At 27.1% G+C, this 21,394-nt stretch overlaps 1 protein-coding gene across 1 annotated transcript; it reads left to right on the forward strand.

Moving 5' to 3' along the window:
• Positions 1–6,466: 6,466 nt before the first annotated feature.
• Positions 6,467–9,517, forward strand: LOC131173056 (receptor-like protein 43). The gene has a single exon (XM_058134708.1). It carries the CDS (start codon positions 6,467–6,469, stop codon positions 9,515–9,517), a length of 3,051 nt encoding a protein of 1,016 aa, XP_057990691.1.
• Positions 9,518–21,394: the final 11,877 nt, after the last annotated feature.

The following is a 21,394-nucleotide window of genomic DNA, read 5'->3' on the forward strand; positions in this document are numbered from 1 at the left end:
GCCTTAGAGTTGGGTTGATGAATAGTTAAGCTTACTACGGGCCTCGGAGGCTTTAGACTGGTCCAGGTTCTAGTACCGGTCTGGCCCATAGGTTGGGTCGTGACAAAAATAATACCGTTCCTTTATAAAATCATGTGTGTTAAGTTTTTTTTTTTCAAAGGAAATAATTTCTATGTAGGTGCGTGAATGGATTTTTTTTTAATTTTTTAATTTGAATGGTGTAAATATCAAATGATAAGGTATTTAAATTTGATGCTAAAATTTTATAAATTTTTATTTAAAACATAAATTCAAATCCTCAATAATTTCAATTACACACCCATAGAATTTTAGGGAAATAACTTTTGAAAATATACAAAGGCTTCAATGATTAAGAGAGGAGATGAATTGATTGAAAAGGACAAGTCAAGTCACTGCCTTTATATATCTTTAGAGTATTGAAGCCATTAAAATCCATGCCTTAGTATTCACGGCCATACTTTTCTTGCCTTGGTGTTCACGGCCATGCTTGGATTGAAACAGAAAGTCAGAAACTATTTCTTGATATAAAGTCCCCTTCATATTTGGAAGAGAAAAACTGGTAGCTGAAAAAATGCAGATTTTTTTCTTCTTTTTTCATAGCAGATTCAGATTTTAGCTTAGCCAATCCTTACCTCATGCTCATGCGTCAATTTATTGATTAGAAGTTTGAACGCACAATTATTACCAATATACAATCTTCTATATTTGAAATTATTTGAAAGATAATTAAGTAAATTACCTAGAAATTGCTAAAGAGTTCAGCAAACAATTGATAATATGCAATTTTCTGATGAGATACATGCCTTGACAAAAGTAATCGACTATTTTATTTTTTTGAACCTTTTGATAGTGATACTCCTAAATATTATATTCATTACATTCTGGAAATTATCTAGCAAAGTAGTAATGATTTAAACTATTTTTTTAACATTTTCACTAATTAAAATCATTTCACTTCTTAATTTTTTTTTAATATCTAATTAGGAATATTATTGGGCTTAATGAGAACACAATTTTTACTTTTTGGTCAAAAGAATACTACATTATAAGAAATTTTACAAATAATTACGAAAATTACCAATCACCAAATTTTGTTGGAAATTTATTGACGGCTTTATTGATAAAAAAATATAAAATTTAAAATAATTTATACTAACGACCGATTACCGACAAACTATTTACCAACAACGCAATTTCATAAATGAAAGTAGCATCTAATATTGACAATTAAATTAGTGACCAAATAAAAAAAAACTGACAAAAAGATTTATTGGCAATTATTGACTAATTCATATTTGGTCGATAATATTAAAAAAAATTTTAAAAAATAAAATATTAAAAAAAATTACCTACAAAAAGGCTTTGTTAGTAATTACCAACAAGCTCATTTTTTACCGATAATATTAAAAAAGAAATAGAAATAAAATTTTTAAAATAAATTATCTATAAAAATTTGTTGTCAGTAATTACCAACGAACTATATTTGATCAGTAATATTAAGAAGAAAAAAAAATTTAAAAAGTTTACCTACGAAAATTTATCATTGATAATTATCAATAAATCATATTTAGTCGATAATAATAAGAAGAAAATAAAAAAATTTTAAAATTTTTAAAAAATTTACTTGTGGAAATATTTTACCAATAATTACTAACGAATTTATTTTTTACGAATTTATTTTTTACCAGTAATATTAAGAAAAAAATAAAAAATAAAAATTTTAAAATAAATTACCTACTAAAATATATATATACACACAAAATGATGAACACAATTTTTTCATCATCTTGACGTAAATCATATAAGTACTTATTACATAAGTGTAATGTAACGCATTATGAAAGTTTTAATGTGAATACAACTTTTAATTGTCTAACCGAATACTTTTGAATTTGTTTCTTTAATATAATCTTATTTAAACCCCACATAATTTTCGTTTTACACAAAGGAAAGTCTTTTTGATATTGGAATTTTCTAAACGAATCAAGTAATTGTCTTGTCTTCAAGAGGGAAAGAAAGAAAAGAAGAGGATCATAAACAAGGGGCGTGTGCCTTGGGTTGGGTCTTGTCTAATTATTTATATGATTTGACACCGAGTCGTCTAAATTGACCTAATTAAATTTAATTTTAGTCTAAAGTTAAATTAAAGAAAAAAAATATATTTTTTAAAAACAACTATTTTAACCTGAAAATAACATATATATTAATTTGAGATATTTTTTATATAGTAATTTAATAAAATTAAAAAAAAAAAAATTGATCCCATGTAAACGCACCCGTTTACCTCTAAACGAAAATGATGCATGTCGCTTGATTGATGATGGCAGAATAATTTTCCATCTTTCTTCACAATTATGTTCCATGAAGAAAAATAAAGAGGTAGACTTGACTTTTGACTTAATCGGTAACAGACCAATTTTCCATCTTTCCTGACGATTATGTTCTTGGAATAAAAATGAGTGGTAGACTTGACTTTCCTTGATGGTTCATAAAATTCTAAGGAGAAACGTTTTTAATTTGTTGGGTTATCATTTAATCTACAGCTTATTAAAGTCTCCCTCTAAACTATAAAATATTTGAAGAATTTCATCTTTAAGAAACTTTGGGGTTCTTTCGACTTTTAGGCCACTTTCCACACTATAAGCCCACTGGTAGTGTTGGATTAATAACCTATTGAATTATTGATAGTTGAATTTTTATTTTCTTAAACCAAAAGTAGTTCTATTAATATTTGAAAATATATCCAATTCAGATAACTTGAATTTGTTGGGATTTAATAAAAAATGAAATCAAATACTTATAAAAAGCTTCTTCAGAATTTTTCACGAATTAAGATTGGCCAGTGCAAGTTACCTTCAAGATATTTGTTATTTTTATGTGGCCTGAAATTTGAATATATCTTCATGGATCTGAATTGTGACATAATCTGAAAGTTTCGCATTAATATTTGATTGGAATAAAAAGTGAGATTTGTGATTAAGGTATGAGAGTTTTAAGTGATTGTATTTTGCTCTTTTTCATTATAGTGAAACTTTTTTTCTTATTTTGTCTGTAGACGTAGGCTTTATAGTCGAATTACGTTAAATCCTGTGTTGTTCTTTTTTTTTTTTTTTTTTTCTATATTGTGTGATTATGAGATTTATGTGTGTGCCTTAAATTTTCATGTCTATTATAACAATTTTGGTTTCCCATTCACGAGCATGACTCCCCCAATTTGTACCCATATATATATATATATATATATAATGTGAGTATGTGAGCAGCTCAAATTCATAACTAAGAGGAGATATATTTTTATAATAATCTGAAATATATATAAATTGGAGGAATATAAAAGACATTGATATAAGTTTTTCTTTTATAAAAAAAAATTTTCATTCAATAGAAATAGAGTACCACATAAAAGTATAAATTAATGTATTATATTTTTGGATAAACATAATTAATTACTCATATAAAAAATAATATAAAAAATTTAAAAAATCTGATAGTATTAATGCTTTACTCTTTGACTCCATAGTCTTATTATGATCCTCATCAAATAACTTTTAAATTTAGATCTTCTATTGAAAGAAAAATATGCACGTTGTAAAATGATTTTATCCAAAAAAAAAAAGATCTCAACTACAAAAACACATGAAACCTTCATTTAAGAAGAGAAAAAAAATCAAAAAAATTTAATATCTACCAACAAAAATATGATGATTTATTTACTTAAAATTTATTAATAATGATAAATTTAAAGAAATATTCCTAAAGCCTATTTAAATAGAGTAGATCTAGAAATTATTAGAAAAAATGAAAAAAAAAAAAAAGAGAGGTCGTCATTGATAAAAAAAAAAAACTCACCGACAGCCACTCAATGAGAAGATTGAAAGGAGGAAAAAAAATGAAAAAGTTGAAAGAAAAGAAAAAGTTTTTAGAGTGAAGAGTAAAGTCACCAATATATTTATTAAGTTATATAATACAAAATTTCTTTAATTTTATGTCATACGCTTTTATTACCTTAATTATAGGGAGGCAATATCAGTCTTGAAATTGAGAGAGAGAGAGAGAGAGGGAGAGAGAGGGAGTGAATGAAGGAAGTGTTAAGTCCGGTTAAGTCCTATTACTGACTATTTAATAAAAATATTTAGTATAATAAAAATATTATTATTATTAATTTTAATTTTTTATTGCAAAAGATATATTAATTTGACCATTAAATTTATTTTAGAATAAGTTTATTTATAATAAAGACAACATTAATTGTGATCATTTTACCCTATTACGTTTCTTTATTTGTAGTGTCTGTTTTTTTTTCTAATTTTTTTATTTTATTACTAAAAAAAACATTTTTTATTAATTTTATATGATATATCGTGAAAATTTTTAACATTCTATTTCAGTTTTTTTCTTTCCTTTTCTATAAGCTGAATTTTATGAATTAAAAGGAATGTTTAAGCCCTATTTAAAAATTTATTTAAGCATTTTTTTTTATGAATTGAATTTTTAAATTTTAATTTATTTATTTTAATATTTAAACCACTTAAGTATTCAAAATGAATTTAAATTTTTTTACCATTTTTATTTTCACGTTGTTGCCATTTTAATTGCTAAATATGTATTAATTATTATCTTTCATATACCAAATTTTTTATGGTTTTACTTTATAATAAAATGAATTTTATTTTATACATAATATTATATTAATGAAATATCACGATTTCATCTAATTATAAAAAAAATATAATAATAACCAATCATTAATCTATTTTAGTAATATTTTTAGCTTGTATTTTTTTTATTTGTATTTTCTTCTGCAAACACTATTTAAAATGGTATGATTTGATTGTCGTCGTAGTCGTCATCATCATTATTTGTTATAATGGTAATTTTTAATTTTGTTAATTTAATAAAAAAATATTTTCTTTTTTATATGATTTATAAATTGTAATCTGTTTTAAAAGTGTCAGTCATAGTTATGATCTATTTAATTTTAAAGTAAATTAATATCTCTAATTTAAACTATTTTATAATAAGTGTCAATTATGGAGCACTATTAAAATGCGTTGACTCATTTTCATAGAATCGGTTCAAATGACAAAATTAATATTAAAATATTACGTGATGCTATAAAGATTGAATTTGAATCAAATTAATACTTTTAAATTCTAATTTCAAGCTCAATATCAATGTATTTTATATAATAAATATTTAAAAAATTTAAAATTTTCATAATAAATTCAAATTTTTTATATTTATTATATTATTTTACTTTAAAGAAACATATAACCCATTAAATATGTATTCAATTGAAATAAGCATGAGTTTGTTGATATAAGTAATAAAAAGTATAAAAATAAAGTCATTGCTAATTTTGCTAACACTAATAAAATAAAGAAATTAACAATTTAATTGAATTTGCCACCATCGTCATTCTATTATTAATATACTAACTAAAAGAGAAAGCACTTTCATTACTTCTAAAAACAGTGAAAGTACCATTTTGCCATCTTTTCTATTTATCTTCTCTTTTATTATATTACATCAAAAGGAACAAAAGTTAAAATGTGTGATCATGTGATGTAATATCATAATTTATACATGTTCTTAGTTTTACATTTTATTATTTAATCTATCATTAATTTAACGCTATTACTTGGTTTTAATTTATTATTTAATTATATTTTATTCGATGTATTAATTTTAACGAGTAAATAATAAATATTATGTTATTAATATTAATTGATTTTAAATTAAATTATATAAAAAAATTAATATATAATATAGTGAATAATTAAAATTTTATTTTAAACTGAATTGATTAAATAATTTTAATAATTATTAATAGATAATAATTTTATTTATAAAATGTAAGTATAATATTTTACACTATTATAAAGCATAATTAGATATATTTTCCTTATAAATATTTTTTGTTCATTAATCATATTAATATAAAAAATATAAGAAAAAAAATCCACATCATCACATAGGACATTAAAAGCTTGTATTAATCATAATGTAGAGATTTTAAATTTGAATGTATTTATTATTATATAATAAATAAAATCTCAAATAAATAATTAAATTATTTGCAGAATCTACAAACCACTATTTTCATTCCGTAGTTTAATACCATATTTGATATTTGGTGAACAAAAATATTCGGTCTTAATTGTCTTTCTTGATAATTATGTTCTTCGAAGAAAATAAGTGGTAGACCTTGACTTTCCTTGATGATTAATAAAATTCTAAGGAGACATGTATTTTGTTGGATATATTAAGGATTTTCTTTTGAATTATTAATTATTGGATCAGGGAAAATAGACCCGGCTGAAATTTCTTCAAGAGAATGGGGCATCTATCATTCCTTGCTCACTTTCTTTGCTTCCTTTTGCTTCACTTTCATTTTCAAGCTTCTTCTTCACTATGTTTTTCTTTCAATTCTTCCTCTGCAGCAATGTTGTGCCAACATGACCAGAGTTTTGCTTTGCTTCAATTGAAGATAGCCTTTTCCATGATAAGTGCGGCCACTACCAGCAATTCTCGTTATCCTAAGACAAATTCTTGGAAAGAAGGCACAGATTGCTGCAAGTGGGATGGTGTCTTTTGCAATATAGAAACGGGTAATGTAATTGGCCTTAACCTTTCTTACAATGATTTTAGCAACTCCAAAATTGTATCTCAGTTGTACTTCTCTTTGAATAATTTCAGTGATCAAATCTCATCTTCAATTAGAAATCTTAAGGAGCTTTCTTCGTTATACCTCTCTAATAACAATTTCAATTGTCAAGTTCCATCTTTCCTTGGAAATCTTAAGAAACTCTCTTTGTTGGACCTCTCTCATAACAATTTCAGCGGTCAAATTCCATCATCGTTTGAAAATCTTCAGGAGCTCTCTTCATTGTACCTCTCTGCTAACAATTTCAGTGGTCAAGTTCCATCTTTACTCGGAAATCTTAAGAAGCTCTCTCTATTGGACCTCTCTCATAATAATTTCAATGGTCAAATTCCCTCTTCACTTCAAAATCTTCAAAATCTCTCATCGTTGTACCTTTCTGCTAACAATTTTAGTGGTCAAGTTCCATCTTTCCTTGGAAATATTAGGAAACTCTCTCTATTGGACCTTTCTCATAACAATTTTATCGGCATTTCATCTTCACTTGAAAATCTTCAGGAACTCTCTTCATTTTATCTCTCTACTAACAATTTTAGCGGTCAAGTTCCATTTTTTCTTGGAGATCTTAAGAAACTCTCTCTATTGGATCTCTCTCATAACAATTTTTGCAGTCAAATTCCATCTTCACTTGAAAATCTTCAGGAGCTCTCTTCATTGTATCTCTCTGCTAACAATTTCAGTGGTCAAGTTCCCTCCTTATTTGGAAATCTTAAGAAACTCTCTCTATTGGACCTCTCTCATAATAATTTCAATGGCCAAATTCCATCTTCACTTGAAAATCTTCAGGAGCTCTCTTCATTGTATCTCTCTGCTAACAATTTCAGTGGTCAAGTTCCATCTTTACTTGGAAATCTCAAGAAACTCTCTCTATTGGACCTCTCTCATAACAATTTCAGTGGTCAAATTCCATCTTCACTTGAAAACCTTCAGGAGCTCTCTTCATTGTATCTCTCTGCTAACAATTTCAGTGGTCAAGTTCCATCTTTACTTGGAAATCTCAAGAAACTCTCTCTATTGGACCTCTCTCATAACAATTTCAGTGGTCAAATTCCATCTTCACTTGAAAACCTTCAGGAGCTCTCTTCATTGTATCTCTCTGCTAACAATTTCAGTGGTCAAGTTCCATCCTTACTTGGAAATCTTAAGAAACTCTCTGTATTGGACCTCTCTCATAACAATTTCAGTGGTCAAATTCCATCTTCCCTTGAAAACCCTCAGGAGCTCTCTTCATTGTTTCTCTCTGCTAACAATTTCAGTGGTCAAGTTCCATCCTTACTTGGAAATCTCAAGAAACTCTCTGTATTGGACCTCTCTCATAACAATTTCAATGGTCAAATTCCATCTTCACTTGAAAACCTTCAGGAGCTCTCTTCATTGTATCTCTCTGCTAACAATTTCAGTGGTCAAGTTCCATCCTTACTTGGAAATCTTAAGAAACTCTCTGTATTGGACCTCTCTCATAACAATTTCATTGGTCAAATTCCATCTTCACTTGAAAACCTTCAGGAGCTCTCTTCATTGTATCTCTCTGCTAACAATTTCAGTGATCAAGTTCCATCTTTACTTGGAAATCTTAAGAAACTCTCTGTATTGGACCTCTCTCATAACAATTTCAATGGCCAAATTCCATCTTCACTTGGAAATCTTAAGGAGCTCTCTTCTTTGTACCTCTGTTATAATAATTTTAGTGGTCAAATTTCATCATCACTAGGCAGTTTTAAGCAACTCTCTACGCTGGATATCTCCTTTAACAATCTCAATGGTCAAATTCCCTCCTCATTTCAAAACCTTAAACAACTTTATTATTTGAAAATCCAAAACAACAATCTCAGTGGTCAAATTCCAAGTTCAATTTTCAAACTTGTGGACCTAGGTATTCTCATCCTTTCATCCAATAAATTGATAGGAGAAGTCTCTTCTGCAGTTTGCAAGCTAAAGTCCCTCCAAATTCTTGACTTATCAAACAATAGTTTGAGCGGCTTCATTCCACAATGTTTGGGAAATTTCAGCGACACCCTTTCAGTCTTGCATTTGGGCATGAGCAATTTCTATGGAACCATCCCTGATACATTTTCTGTAGGCAACTACTTGAGATATGTGAACTTCAATGGCAATCAATTGCAAAGGAGAATCCCGCTGTCAATCTCCAATTGTAAACATTTGGAAATTTTAGATCTTGGCAACAATAATATAAATGATACATTCCCCTACTTTGTGGAAACTCTTCCGGAGTTGCAAGTTCTAGTGCTACAATCCAATAAACTCCATGGTTTGGTGAAAGGGTCCTCTGCCAATTATTCTTTCTCAAAGCTACGAATTTTTGACCTTTCCAATAACATGTTTAGCGGACCTTTACCCATAGAGTATTTTAATAATTTCAAAGCAATGATAAACACTGGTGTGAAAATGGAATACATGAGAGATCCAAATAGTGCTTATGATTATTCTGTGAGGTTGACATACAAAGGATGGAAGATTGAGTTGATGAAAATCCAAACACTTCTCACAACCATTGATTTGTCAAGCAATAAATTCAAAGGGAAGATCCCACCGTCGATTGGAAAGCTTAAATCACTTATATTGCTCAACTTGTCACACAATCAACTTACAGGCAATATTCAACCTTCCTTGGGGGATTTGAGCAATTTGGAATCACTAGACCTCTCTTCGAATCTTCTTGTTGGTAGGATTCCTGTGCAATTGGTAGATTTGACATTTCTACAAGTATTTCGGGTTTCACATAATAGACTTGATGGACCTATACCTGAAGTAATTTCCACTAAAAATTTGTGGCAATGGGAAGGGGCAACAACCAACGTCAAAAGAAGATGATTCAAAGTCTAAAAATGGATTTGGATGGAAAGTTGTATTGATAGGGTATGGATGTGGAGTAATATTTGGTATTGCAATGGGATGTGTTGTATTTAAAAAAGAAAACCTGCATGGTTTTTGAGGATGGTCGAAGGGTATCAGAAACAAAAAAATATTCAAATGTGAAGATTGTGCATACAAGAGAAACTTATAAATGTAGTTGGTGTTTCCAGGTAAGAATTCATATATCTAAATACTTTTTTTTTTTCAATTATTCTTACTGATTGTTAATAGGCATTATCCTTTACCTTACTTTTTGCTATAAAGTAGAACTATGAGCTTGAATCATTATAATTGTAAGAAGTATCCATTTCGCATATATCTTTTACAATTTTTTTTTTTTTGAGGTAAATTTGTTTACCTTGTAATTACTGCCAAACGGAGATGTTGTCTGAGATGAATTGTGCTGGAAGTCTGTCCATAGCAGGCATTGGAATATTATATCTGAATAAGGGAGAAATCTATCGCGCTTTTTCTATCATTTATATATTAACGTTATGCTTCTTTCTTTCTCTTGTTTTGGAAATAAGTACGGTTTTACAAGTATATTGGTTGGGAATTGGAGTGGAAATTCTGTAGATATCTTTACAATTTGATGCTTTAATGTTTGATGGTTATTTTTATATTACGTTTTTTTTTTTCAATAATCTCCAAGTACATCAAAAAATAATTAATTTATTATCAAGTTAGTCAAGTTTGTAAGGATGAGAAATCAACTACCTTATCAATCAAGCTTTACTTTATTATTTATTATTTTTTTTATAAGCCAAATTTTTATTAATAAAATAAAATCGAGGAAAAATTTAGCTTGAAACGTCTAGCTAGATCCAGATCAGCAAACCTACCTAGGTACACCCAACCTTGAATGATACAAGCTAATTGAAAAAACCTGGAGGAACGATACACATAAAAGAACACAAAATTCAACAACAGGACAACTAAGGCCTAAAGTAAGAACAATAAAATTGCCCAAACCATGACAAAACCAAGCTAAAATAATCACACAGACCACAATCAAGAACAAAAGTGTACTTCAGAGGCAAGAAACACCCAAAAGCATACAATTACATTAAAAAGAAAAAAAACCCAAAGGAAAATCAGACCACAGAGCCAACAAAGAGCCATTAGAGGAAAGCGACAAAATCCTGAGACCTTGAATTACCCTCCTTTGGTAAGTGATCAACGAGATGATTTGCTTCCCGAAGAGTGTGAATAAAAGAGACATTGGGCAGAGAAGACCTGAAATTAACCATTTCAATTTACCTTTTGTTCAAGCACCAAGAGCCCACAGAGGAACCTGAAATCCATGAAAGAACGATCTTTGAATCCGTTACCAAAATCACTTGATCGGAGTGCAGCAAATAAGGGAGGTTCTTAGCCGAAATTGACAAAGCTTTATGAATAGCAAGTAGTTCAGATTCACTTGAATTGATAGAACCAATGGGACAAGAGAATAAACACTTACTGTTTCCATCAGAATCCTGGAGGACTCCACCTATCTCTCCTTGGCCTGGATTCCCAATAGCAGAACCACCTGTATTCCATTTGTAGGAATTGTTTGGAGGGGCAGACCAAAATAGAGGAGGTCTTGAGTTTTCTTGTTCACCCATTTCTTGATACCTTCAACTCCATGAACTAATTGGAGGCCCAAGTAAAAAGTCTCCTTTCAGATTTTGCATCCAAATTGATACCCAAAAAAATATTGTGCAACAAAGAGAAATGTGACAAGGATGTGATCTATTAAAAATAACATCATTTCTAAGTAGCCAGATAGACCATAGTGTTGCAAAAAAAAGATAGACCCAAAAGTTCATCTAAAATTTCCCAGATGCTAGAGCTTTCCATTGAACAAAAAGTGAAGAGACATTTTTAGGCATGCAAAAATTTACACCCCACCAAGAAATGAAGAAGTTCCAAATTTTCATGGAAAAAGAACAATGAAGGAGCACATGATTAGCGGTTTCACCAAAAGTCCCACAGAAGGGGCAAAAATTATGCGCTATACTTGCCAATCCAATACTGAATAGCCAATCCCTAACAGGGAGATGTTGCCCGCAAGCTAGCCAAGTTAATAGTGCAACCTTCAGAGGAGCAAGATTTAACCACACATAACAGATATGAGGGGAAGGTTTACTTTATTGTTGAGCACTTTGGGATTATTTACCTTGAAAGCACCACAATTAATGTGAGGAAGTTGTAATTACTTGGAACCCGGTGTGCACCGGGTCGTGGTACAAGAATGAGAACGCAACATGGTCCTTGGTAATATTTTAGGTACTTTGGGGTAGGTATAATTGGTTCCCTCTTTTAGGACATAGTACATTTAAATTTTAAATAATGTCTTTGAGTGAAAATTAATAATTTTTTTATTTTTTTATTTTTATTATTTACAATCTCATACTTTGTATATTTTTTAATTAATTTTAATAATTTTAAAAGTTCAATAGCTAAATAAGTTAGTTTAATGATTAAATTTGACAAAAAAAATGAAATTTAATAATAAATTTCATTCTTAAAAAATAAAATGGTAAAAAAAATTAATTTTAGAAAAGTAAAATAAAAATTAAAAAGAAATTAACATTCTACAGTGATTAAAGAACTATAGAAATATATATCCTTATTAATTATAAATATTAAAGTAGCATTTTAAGTAATTACAGTTATAGTTTAATAATTAAAAGGGGCAATTGAAAGGTTGGTTCCTTTCTCTCTTTACATTTTTACTTTTTCTTGGTTTCGACATCGTCTGGTTCAACTACTCTGTTCTTTTTCTGGGTTTCTCCTCCTACTTTGATCTCGCCATTTTATCTGTAATTTTTCTGATTTGCTGTTGCTTCATCTTCTTCTCGGCTCCACCTCCTCTTCCCTCTTCTTTCTATTCTCATCCTCCTTAAATCCTCGCCATCTTTCCCTATAATTTTTTGTTGGTTTATGGTTCGCTCATTTTGGCGAATTAGATCGTGTTCCCCAATGAATTGGAATACAAACGTCCCACGAATTGGGACACACGAATCGGATTGCGAAACTAAAGGTGATGTAACAAATCTAGCAACTATGAAGGCAGTATGCCCTTAAAATTTCCTGAAAAGACTTAATGTCATTATGCAAAAACTATCTTGAGAATACCCTAATTGCAAATATTTTAAAAAAAAAATGTCTAATAAATCAAGTACATTTGCCTTGATGATTTTAACTCTTATTATAGTTTGCTTAATAAAAGTACTAAGAAAGCTCAAGGACCAATTTTTGAGCCCTAATGAGGATATAGTTTTTATTTTAGAGTGATATTGTAACATCGCTAAGTTTCTGTTGTCGAAATTCCTATCGTGCATTGGAATATTGGTAAAAACCTAGGGTTTTGGGGATGAGAGGTCGATGTGAAAAGAGTTTTACGCTGTTACATGTAGTGTTGGAAAGGTTAGAATGGAGTAGGAGTGAGCAATCGATCGATTCGGTTCTGAACTAAATCGAACTACCAAATTATATTTTTTAAAGAACTAAATCGATTCGCTTCTGCTAGATTTCATTTCTTTCTTTCCCATCTTTACAGAGTTCAAAATCCATCTCCCATTCAACATTCAATTCAAAAAAAAAAAAATTCCATATTAACCAAAAGAAAAAATCCAACAATCAAATGAACCCAAAAAAACCTAGATTTTGACAATCCAACAATCAAACAAATCGAACAAACCCAACAATCAAACGAATCGAACAAACCAAATGAAAGAAGAAGAAGAAGAATAACGAGAAACAGGGACTGAAGATGTAATCTGAGTACTTCCACTAAATAACTCTGTGTTTTGAATGAGAGGGATTAAAGGATGGGTGTGCAATGGCATGCAGTGGGCATGGAGGAATGAAGGATGAGTATGCGATAGCGTCGAGGAATGAAGGAGGAGGGAGATATGCGGCTGAGGTGAGTATAAATAGGCCAAGGCAAGCGAAAAACTGGTAAAGTTCTTTAACAAATGAGAAAAATTTTACAGGTTAAGGGTTAATGTTAAGTGATAAATGTTTGAATGTAACATGGGATGGTTCTAATTTGGACATTCATGCATAATAGAATGGGTTTTCTGAGTCACAAACTTGATATTAATAATTTTCAAAAATTAGTGGTTTTAAATCTCTATGATTAGGAAATTGTTTTTCAATAGTTTTGTGTTTGGAGGAAGTTTTGAGAAAATTGTAAATTTTATATGTTTTGAAGATGCATGTGACTTTTGTGGGTTAAATTGAGATTATGAACATGATGGGTATGTGCTGGCATGTTTTGAGCAAGTTTTGGAGCAATTGGAGATGGGTTTGACTGTTTTTGGAAATGAAGAATTACTGCAAACTCAGAGTGGGAATTTTGGAAATTCTCAGGTTTGGTTGTGGAAAATTATTGTTTCGACAACTAGAGTAGCAGGACATTTGAGAATTAGAACTTCGATACTTTATAATTTAAATAAATTTAAGTAAATAAATTTAAATATAAATAAATAATTTAAAAATTTTTAAATTCATTCTTGTGTAAAATTAAGATTATAGTAATCACACCCTTTTTTTTCACTCATATTTAGGCAATTTATAATTTAAACATAACTTATTCCATCTTATCCAAAAAATAAATGATGCATTATTTATGTTTTTTTTATTTTATTTTGAAATAATTTAATTGAACATGATTAAATTTTTTTTTTCATAAATTTATGTATTTTAATAAAATCATAAAGTGGTAATATTTAGTCTTTTGTGAATTGTAGAATGAACATAAAAAATATTCAATATATCAAAAAAAAATTAAATCTCTAATTAATAGTTAAAGCAATATTTTAAATAAATATGAAATAAGTTTAAGAATTTCAATTGAAACACAAATATTAAATTAATAGTAACTAGCATTTGAATTCCTGAGCTACAAGTGGTGATCTAACATATTTTTGTATGTTAGCAATAAATTATTAAGCTTTAACGTAGCCCCACAAATTATGCAGCTTAGCATGTATTTATTGGATATAAATATAGTTGCAATTATTCAACAATTATTTGCTCACCTAAAAAACTTAGATCAAAAATAGAAATTTGATGAAGCAGGTGAGTTAGGTTGAATTTGGGAAAGAAATTCAAGATGGGTTGATTTCTTGTCTTGAATTTGTATAAATTGCTCTTTACATCCAATTAATTAATTTTAGAAGTTTATTAATAAATATTGAGTGCAGTGGTAAGTCCACTGCGTTTCTAAGGAGAAAATTTAGGTTCGATAATTAAAAAAGATATTATTAAAAAAAATAATCATGAACTTTAAAAAAATTAATTTTCTGTAAAGCATAAAATGGACATAAAAAATTTTTTAGTTTTAAAAAATAAACTTTAAAAGTTTATTTGGAAATTCTTATTTTTGGTACTTTTAATTTAATTTAAAAGTGTCTAATTGCTACCTAAGAGAAAATAGTCAAAAGCTATATTGAGATAGTGAAAATTAAGAGGTCCCAAATATTATTTTATTATTGTTGGGTTTTTTAATTAAATCAGTTTATATATATATATATATATATATATATATATATATATATATATATATATATATATATATATATGAACTTGTGACCCACAATGATGAATGAAATTATTATTGCTGCTTACAAAGGCTATGTGTTTATTATTATTTTTTAAATTTTTTTAATGACTTTAAAGTCTATTAGTTGGTCACAAGCCTTTCTTTGAAGGAATAATTGTTTGGTCCAATTTAAAAAGATATCATTTTCATTATTATTATATAATTAATACTAGACAATTTAGAATATAATTATTTTTAATTGGACCCAAAATGGAGACTCTACTTGCTCTAATTCCCAGTAAAATAAGCTTTTATATAATAATAATAATAATGATAATAATAATAATAATAATAATAATTTCCAAATTTAATATTTTTTTGACGAAATATTTTTTTTATTACTAACCTTAGAATTTGTAATTATGTTAAATTTAGCATGCAAGGGTGACATGGTATTTGTCCATGGATTTGAATAATATAAATTTAGATTTACAACTTAATTTTTATATTTTTAAAATTAAATAATTTAATTTATAAATTTTAGTAAAATCTATATTCTAGTCTCTTTGTCTAATTTTTTTAATTTAATTTATTATTAATTATAATAAAAATAATTAAAATACCCTTAATTTTATATATTTTTTAACTTAAAAAATTTAATCCATGAGATTTTGTATCATACACAAAGTAGTTTAAATCAAGATACTATTTAATTTGTTTATAAAGTTTAAATTAATTGATTATTTTATTTATAATATAAAATCTAAAAAAATAAATCGTTCAATTGAAAAATATAAAGAGTTAAAAGTATTTTAATTATTTTAATTTAGTTAACGGTTAATTAGATGAAAAATTAATGAATTGGCTAAATTATAGGGTTTGTCAAATTTTAGAGATAATTTCTTTATTTTAAAAATATAAAGGCTAAGATTTTGTTTGTTTTATCAAAAATAATATATACATGAAAAATATTTTCTATAAAAATTATTCTTTGAAAAAAAAATTTATGAAAATATTTTTTATTATTTAATTGTAATATTAAATTAATAATATATATTTATTTTATATAAAAATATTTTTAATTTTAATAAAATTATCAAAATTTGAGAAATATCTTTCGTTATAAAAAAAAAAAAAAACTTAATTGGATAGTAAAATATTTTTTATTAATTCATTTTTCTAACACCTAAAACGTTATAAAATATAAAAAATATTTTAAAAAAATATTTTTCAAATAAATAGACTCTAAATTACAAATTTTATTATAATTTACCTTATATATTTGGGCGGCATAGCCGTTTAGGATTATATGACGCCGTTTTTGAGGTTTTCTATGCATGCGATGCGACCTTTTGAAATGTCAAGGCTTTTGGTTATATTTTGGTTAAAAAATTTGAACATTCAAATTTTGGTTTATTTATTTATAACATAAATATTTTTTACGTTATTTTACACAAACTTAAATAATCTTAAGAATACGCTTCTTTTATATCAACTTGATAATCATTACTCTTAATGATTTTTTTTCTGTAAAATTAAACTTTAATTAATACAAAACTACTATCTTTATCTTCTAACCTATTAGATAATTTTGATTGAATTTTTTGTTAAATTTAAAGTGAAATATAAAGAGTGATTATATTAATTTATAAACTCTATAAATGGATTTACTTATTTATTTATAACATTATTTACATTTATAAACTAAAAAAATAATACACTAGAAGATCAATTTTTTATTTTGATACTTACAGTTTATATGTTTATAAGTCAATTTGATTAAATATTTATCATATTATTTTTATTTAATTTTTTTTAATTTCCATCATATATTTTATTTAATATTATTTTTAATAATTTTAATAATAAATATATTTATAAATTATTTTTATTTAATTTGTCAATTATTTATCGTCTACTTATAAGCATTTTAATCAAACACATTATTTTTTTTTTATTTTAAAAACTTATAAACTTATATTAGCTTTTATGCTCTATGTTAATATTTATAAGTTAAGCCAAACAATCTTATAGTCATATAATTGGCTTGACTTATTTTGTAAATGCTTAATGGCGATTGATCTTTTCACATTGTGAGAACTATCATAATAAAGACTACAAAATATATAAAATTTTTACTGAACATCATTTGATTTATCAATTTAGTTTTAATTTGCTAGACATAAAGTTACTTGCAATTCATTTTAATTTGCATAAAATTTGAAATGATGCTTAAAAATGAATATTGAATCAAGAGTCAATTTCATGATTTAAATTATTCGAATTGAAATTGATACGTTTAAGTTAATTTGATCAATCCAAAATTATCTTAAAATCTTTTTTATTTATCAATATATGTAATGACTCAATAAGTTAATCCAAATGACTCAATCAAAACTCTCTAAAATATAAGCCAAAAGCCTTGAAGGTATATTTTAAACAAACGATAAAAAAAATTCAAATTATTCACAATTCAAAATAAGTTATTTTAATCACCATATTTAATTTGTTTCATGTTCCATTTCTGTTTTTATATATTCTTCTTGAAAAAAAAAAAGATTTATCATTTATTAGAAAGTGTTGAAACTGCATTTGTAAATGTCACACCATAATTTAAAGGAATTTTTTAATATCGAAACTTGTTATTATTGTTTAGAGGGATTTTTTTGTTAAATAAGATTAAAGTTTAAGGATTTTTTAATAATAAATTAATATTAAGAGATAAAAGTAAAACACAAGGTAAAACTCAGAGATGAACTATAAAAATTAGTCAAATTTAAAGTGTAAAAAAAAACAAGTGTCCTATAGTTTTGGTAATTTTCACTTAATGTCTTATAATTTAGCATTTGATAAATCAATATTCTGTAAATAAGTTTTTTAGTTAAAAAAAAAATTCAAAATATCCTAACAATTTTAATATTTGCTAAAGGGGCTATTAAAGTGATATTGGATTTTTTTTTTTTTAAGAAACTTACTGCATTAGTTTATTTTTAATTTGAGTTTATACAAATAATTTAATTGTTTTATATATAAAAATAACTAGTTAAATTAATGTTACAATCAATCCACTTATATTCACTCTTTAATTTTTCTATTTTCTTGGACTATATAATCCAACAATTAATTTATTAAAATTTATGATTGATCTACTTACATAAAAATGGTTTAAAATATAATTTACATTTTATACTTTGCCCTAAATTTTAATGATTTATTACTTCTATAGCATGTAATTACTTTTTTATTAGGTGGTTTTTCTATGAGAGATTGGTTAATCACTTTCAAATTTTGAATATCAATATTTATATTTATAATATTAAATTTATTTTTTTAATAATAATAATAATAATAATAATAATACCCTCATAAAAAATTATGTAATTTGAGAAATTTAAAATTTATATTATTTTGAAAAGTGATTTACAGTGAATATATCTCTAAAAAAGAAAAAGAAAAAAAATGATAATTTTTATTTTTAATTGATTTTATCAGCGTATAAAAATGGTGAGTTATCCTATTGTTGTCAAAGGCCATATAGATCTCTTAATAGAAAAGGGAATTAAATAATAAAAAAAAGAAGAAGGAGAAAGAAGAAAAGGATTCTATTTGAGGATATGGAAAAACAAAGTGGGCATTGAGTTCTGAATTCTCATTCATGTGCCATTGTTTCACTTGCTTTCCAAATGGGCTAAGGTCCTTACTTTACCCCCACTTTCTAATATGTTCTGCACTTTTTGATTCATGCATGCACTTTTCTCCCTATGAAAAACTTACAAGTTTTGTACAATTTATAAATTTATGCCATTAAAGCTTAATAATCGATCTAGGCCATATTGAGTATAAATATAATTAATAAATTATTAATCATATTAGATATTACTCCTCTTTATATTATCAAAAGTCAAATGAGACTTCATTTGATAGAGTTAAGTTCGAATTTCTACTCCTTTAATTTTTTATTATATGCCATTATGTTGGGCTTTGGTATGAATGTGCATATGATAAAATGAACATACACCATCATACTTTCATCACATGCCAATTTAAATTGGGAAAAACTTATTAGAAGCATTGATATTAGTGGTGGTAAATTTCAATTCGATCTATCAATTAAATTTAATGATAAATAATTGATTTTTAATTTATAAAAATTAAAATAATTTAAATTTAAATAACTCGTAAAATTGGTGTTTAATTGAAGGTCAATTCAACAACTTAAATGATATAATTTGAAATTAATTCACTTGAATTGATTCAATTAATTTAATTTTGATAAAAAAATTAAATTTATAAAAATAATTTTTGAATTTAAAATAATCCACCATTCACAAATTGGTTTGAATTTAATATAATTTCTTTCTATAATACTTAATAATTAATTTAAATTAAATAGCTACCAAAGCATAGCATTAACCAGCGTCGTGAACCGGCCTTTGGATTTTCCCCTCTTAGGCCCGACTACTTGGACTCAAGCTTTCTGTCGCCACGCCAACTTTACAACGTTCCAAAATCCATGGGCCATGGCGTTGTAATGTTATGAACTCAACAATATTTAATTATTCTTTAATGCTGGTTATGGTGGGTAGCAGAATAACTTATTAACTCTCTACTTCATCACATCATACAGTTTTTTTTTTTCTTCCAGATTTTCTAATGAATACAAATGCACATTCATTAAAATTTAGTTAATATATTTCATTTATATGAAAAATTACAATTTTAATAATAAATTATATGAAAAATATGTTAACTCAACTCAACATTTATCTCAAAAATTTATTAGAGTCGGTTATATGAATTATCTTTCTCTACTCTAAATGATTTTGGGCTAAATCCTCATAAATGTGTAATGCTGCTAGATCATGTTGTACTACTTTCCTCCAAGTCAGTTTAGGTCTATCATTTCTTTTCTTTCTATCCTCTAATCTAATGTATTCTACTTGTCTAATTGGAGTCTCCATATGTCTACGCTTCACATAACCAAACTATCTCAATCTCCATTCTCTCAACTTATCCTCAATTGGTACCACTCCTACCTTTTCTCTAATACTCTCATTACGGACTTTATATAGTCTTGTATAGCCACTCATCCACCTTAACATTCTCATTTTCGCAACTCTTATTTTAGACATATGCAACTCTTATCTTAGACATATACAACTCCTTCATTGCCCAACATTCACTACCATATAACAGGGCCGGTCGTATGGCTGTATGGTAAAATTTTCCTTTCAACTTATTGAGAATCTTGTGATCACATAAAACTCTTGTAGTACATATCCACTTCAACCATTCGGCTTTAATCTTATGACTACCATCATCCTCACATCCTCCATCTACTTGAAGGATTGAGCCGATATAATTAAAGTGATTACTTTGAGACAATACCACTCCATCCAAACTAACTCCTTTCCTATCACTAGTTTGGCCTTCACTGAACTTACAATGCATGTATTCTGTCTTCGTTCTACTTAACTTAAAGTCCTTTAACTCTAGAGTCCTTCTCCAAAACTCTAGCTATTGACTCCTTCTCGCGTCTCATCTATCAGAACTATATCATCCGAAAACATCATGTACCAAGGGATACTTTCTTGTATATATTTTGTCAATTCATCTAGAACTAATGTAAAAAGGTAAGGGCTTACAGCTGAATCTTGGCGTAATCCAACTGAGATAGAAAAATCTCTTGTGTTTCCTCCCACTGTGTGCACAATAGTAGTTACTTTTTCATACATATCTTTTAATACTTGTATGTACTAATAAGTACCTTTTTTTACTCTAATACTTTCCATAAGATATCTCTTAGAACACTATCATAAACCTTCTCCAAATCGATAAAAATCATATGTAAATCTTTTTTTACATCTCTATATTTCTCCATCAAGCTTCTAATGAGAAAGATCGCTTTTATAGTTGAACGACCGGGCATGAAGCAAAATTGATTGGGAGAGATAGAAGTGTCGTGATGTAGTCGATGTTCCACAACTCTCTCCCACAACTTCATAGTATGGCTCATGAGTTTAATTCCTCTATAGTTTGAGCAACTCTGTATGTCTCCCTTATTTTTAAAAATAGGTACTAAAATACTCATTCTCCAATCATCAAGCATTTTCTTTGAGTTTATAATCTTATTAAACAATTTAATTAACCATGCCACTCCCATATCTCCCAGACACTTCCACACTTCAATTGGTATTCCATCGTGTCTACATGCTTTATTCACTTTCATTCTCTTAAGTGTTTTCTTTACTTCTGAAGATCTAATCATTCTAGTATAATTCACATTCTTTTCTATTACT

Source organism: Hevea brasiliensis, chromosome 14 (assembly GCF_030052815.1).
Source record: "Hevea brasiliensis isolate MT/VB/25A 57/8 chromosome 14, ASM3005281v1, whole genome shotgun sequence".
Classification (NCBI taxonomy): domain Eukaryota; kingdom Viridiplantae; phylum Streptophyta; class Magnoliopsida; order Malpighiales; family Euphorbiaceae; genus Hevea; species Hevea brasiliensis.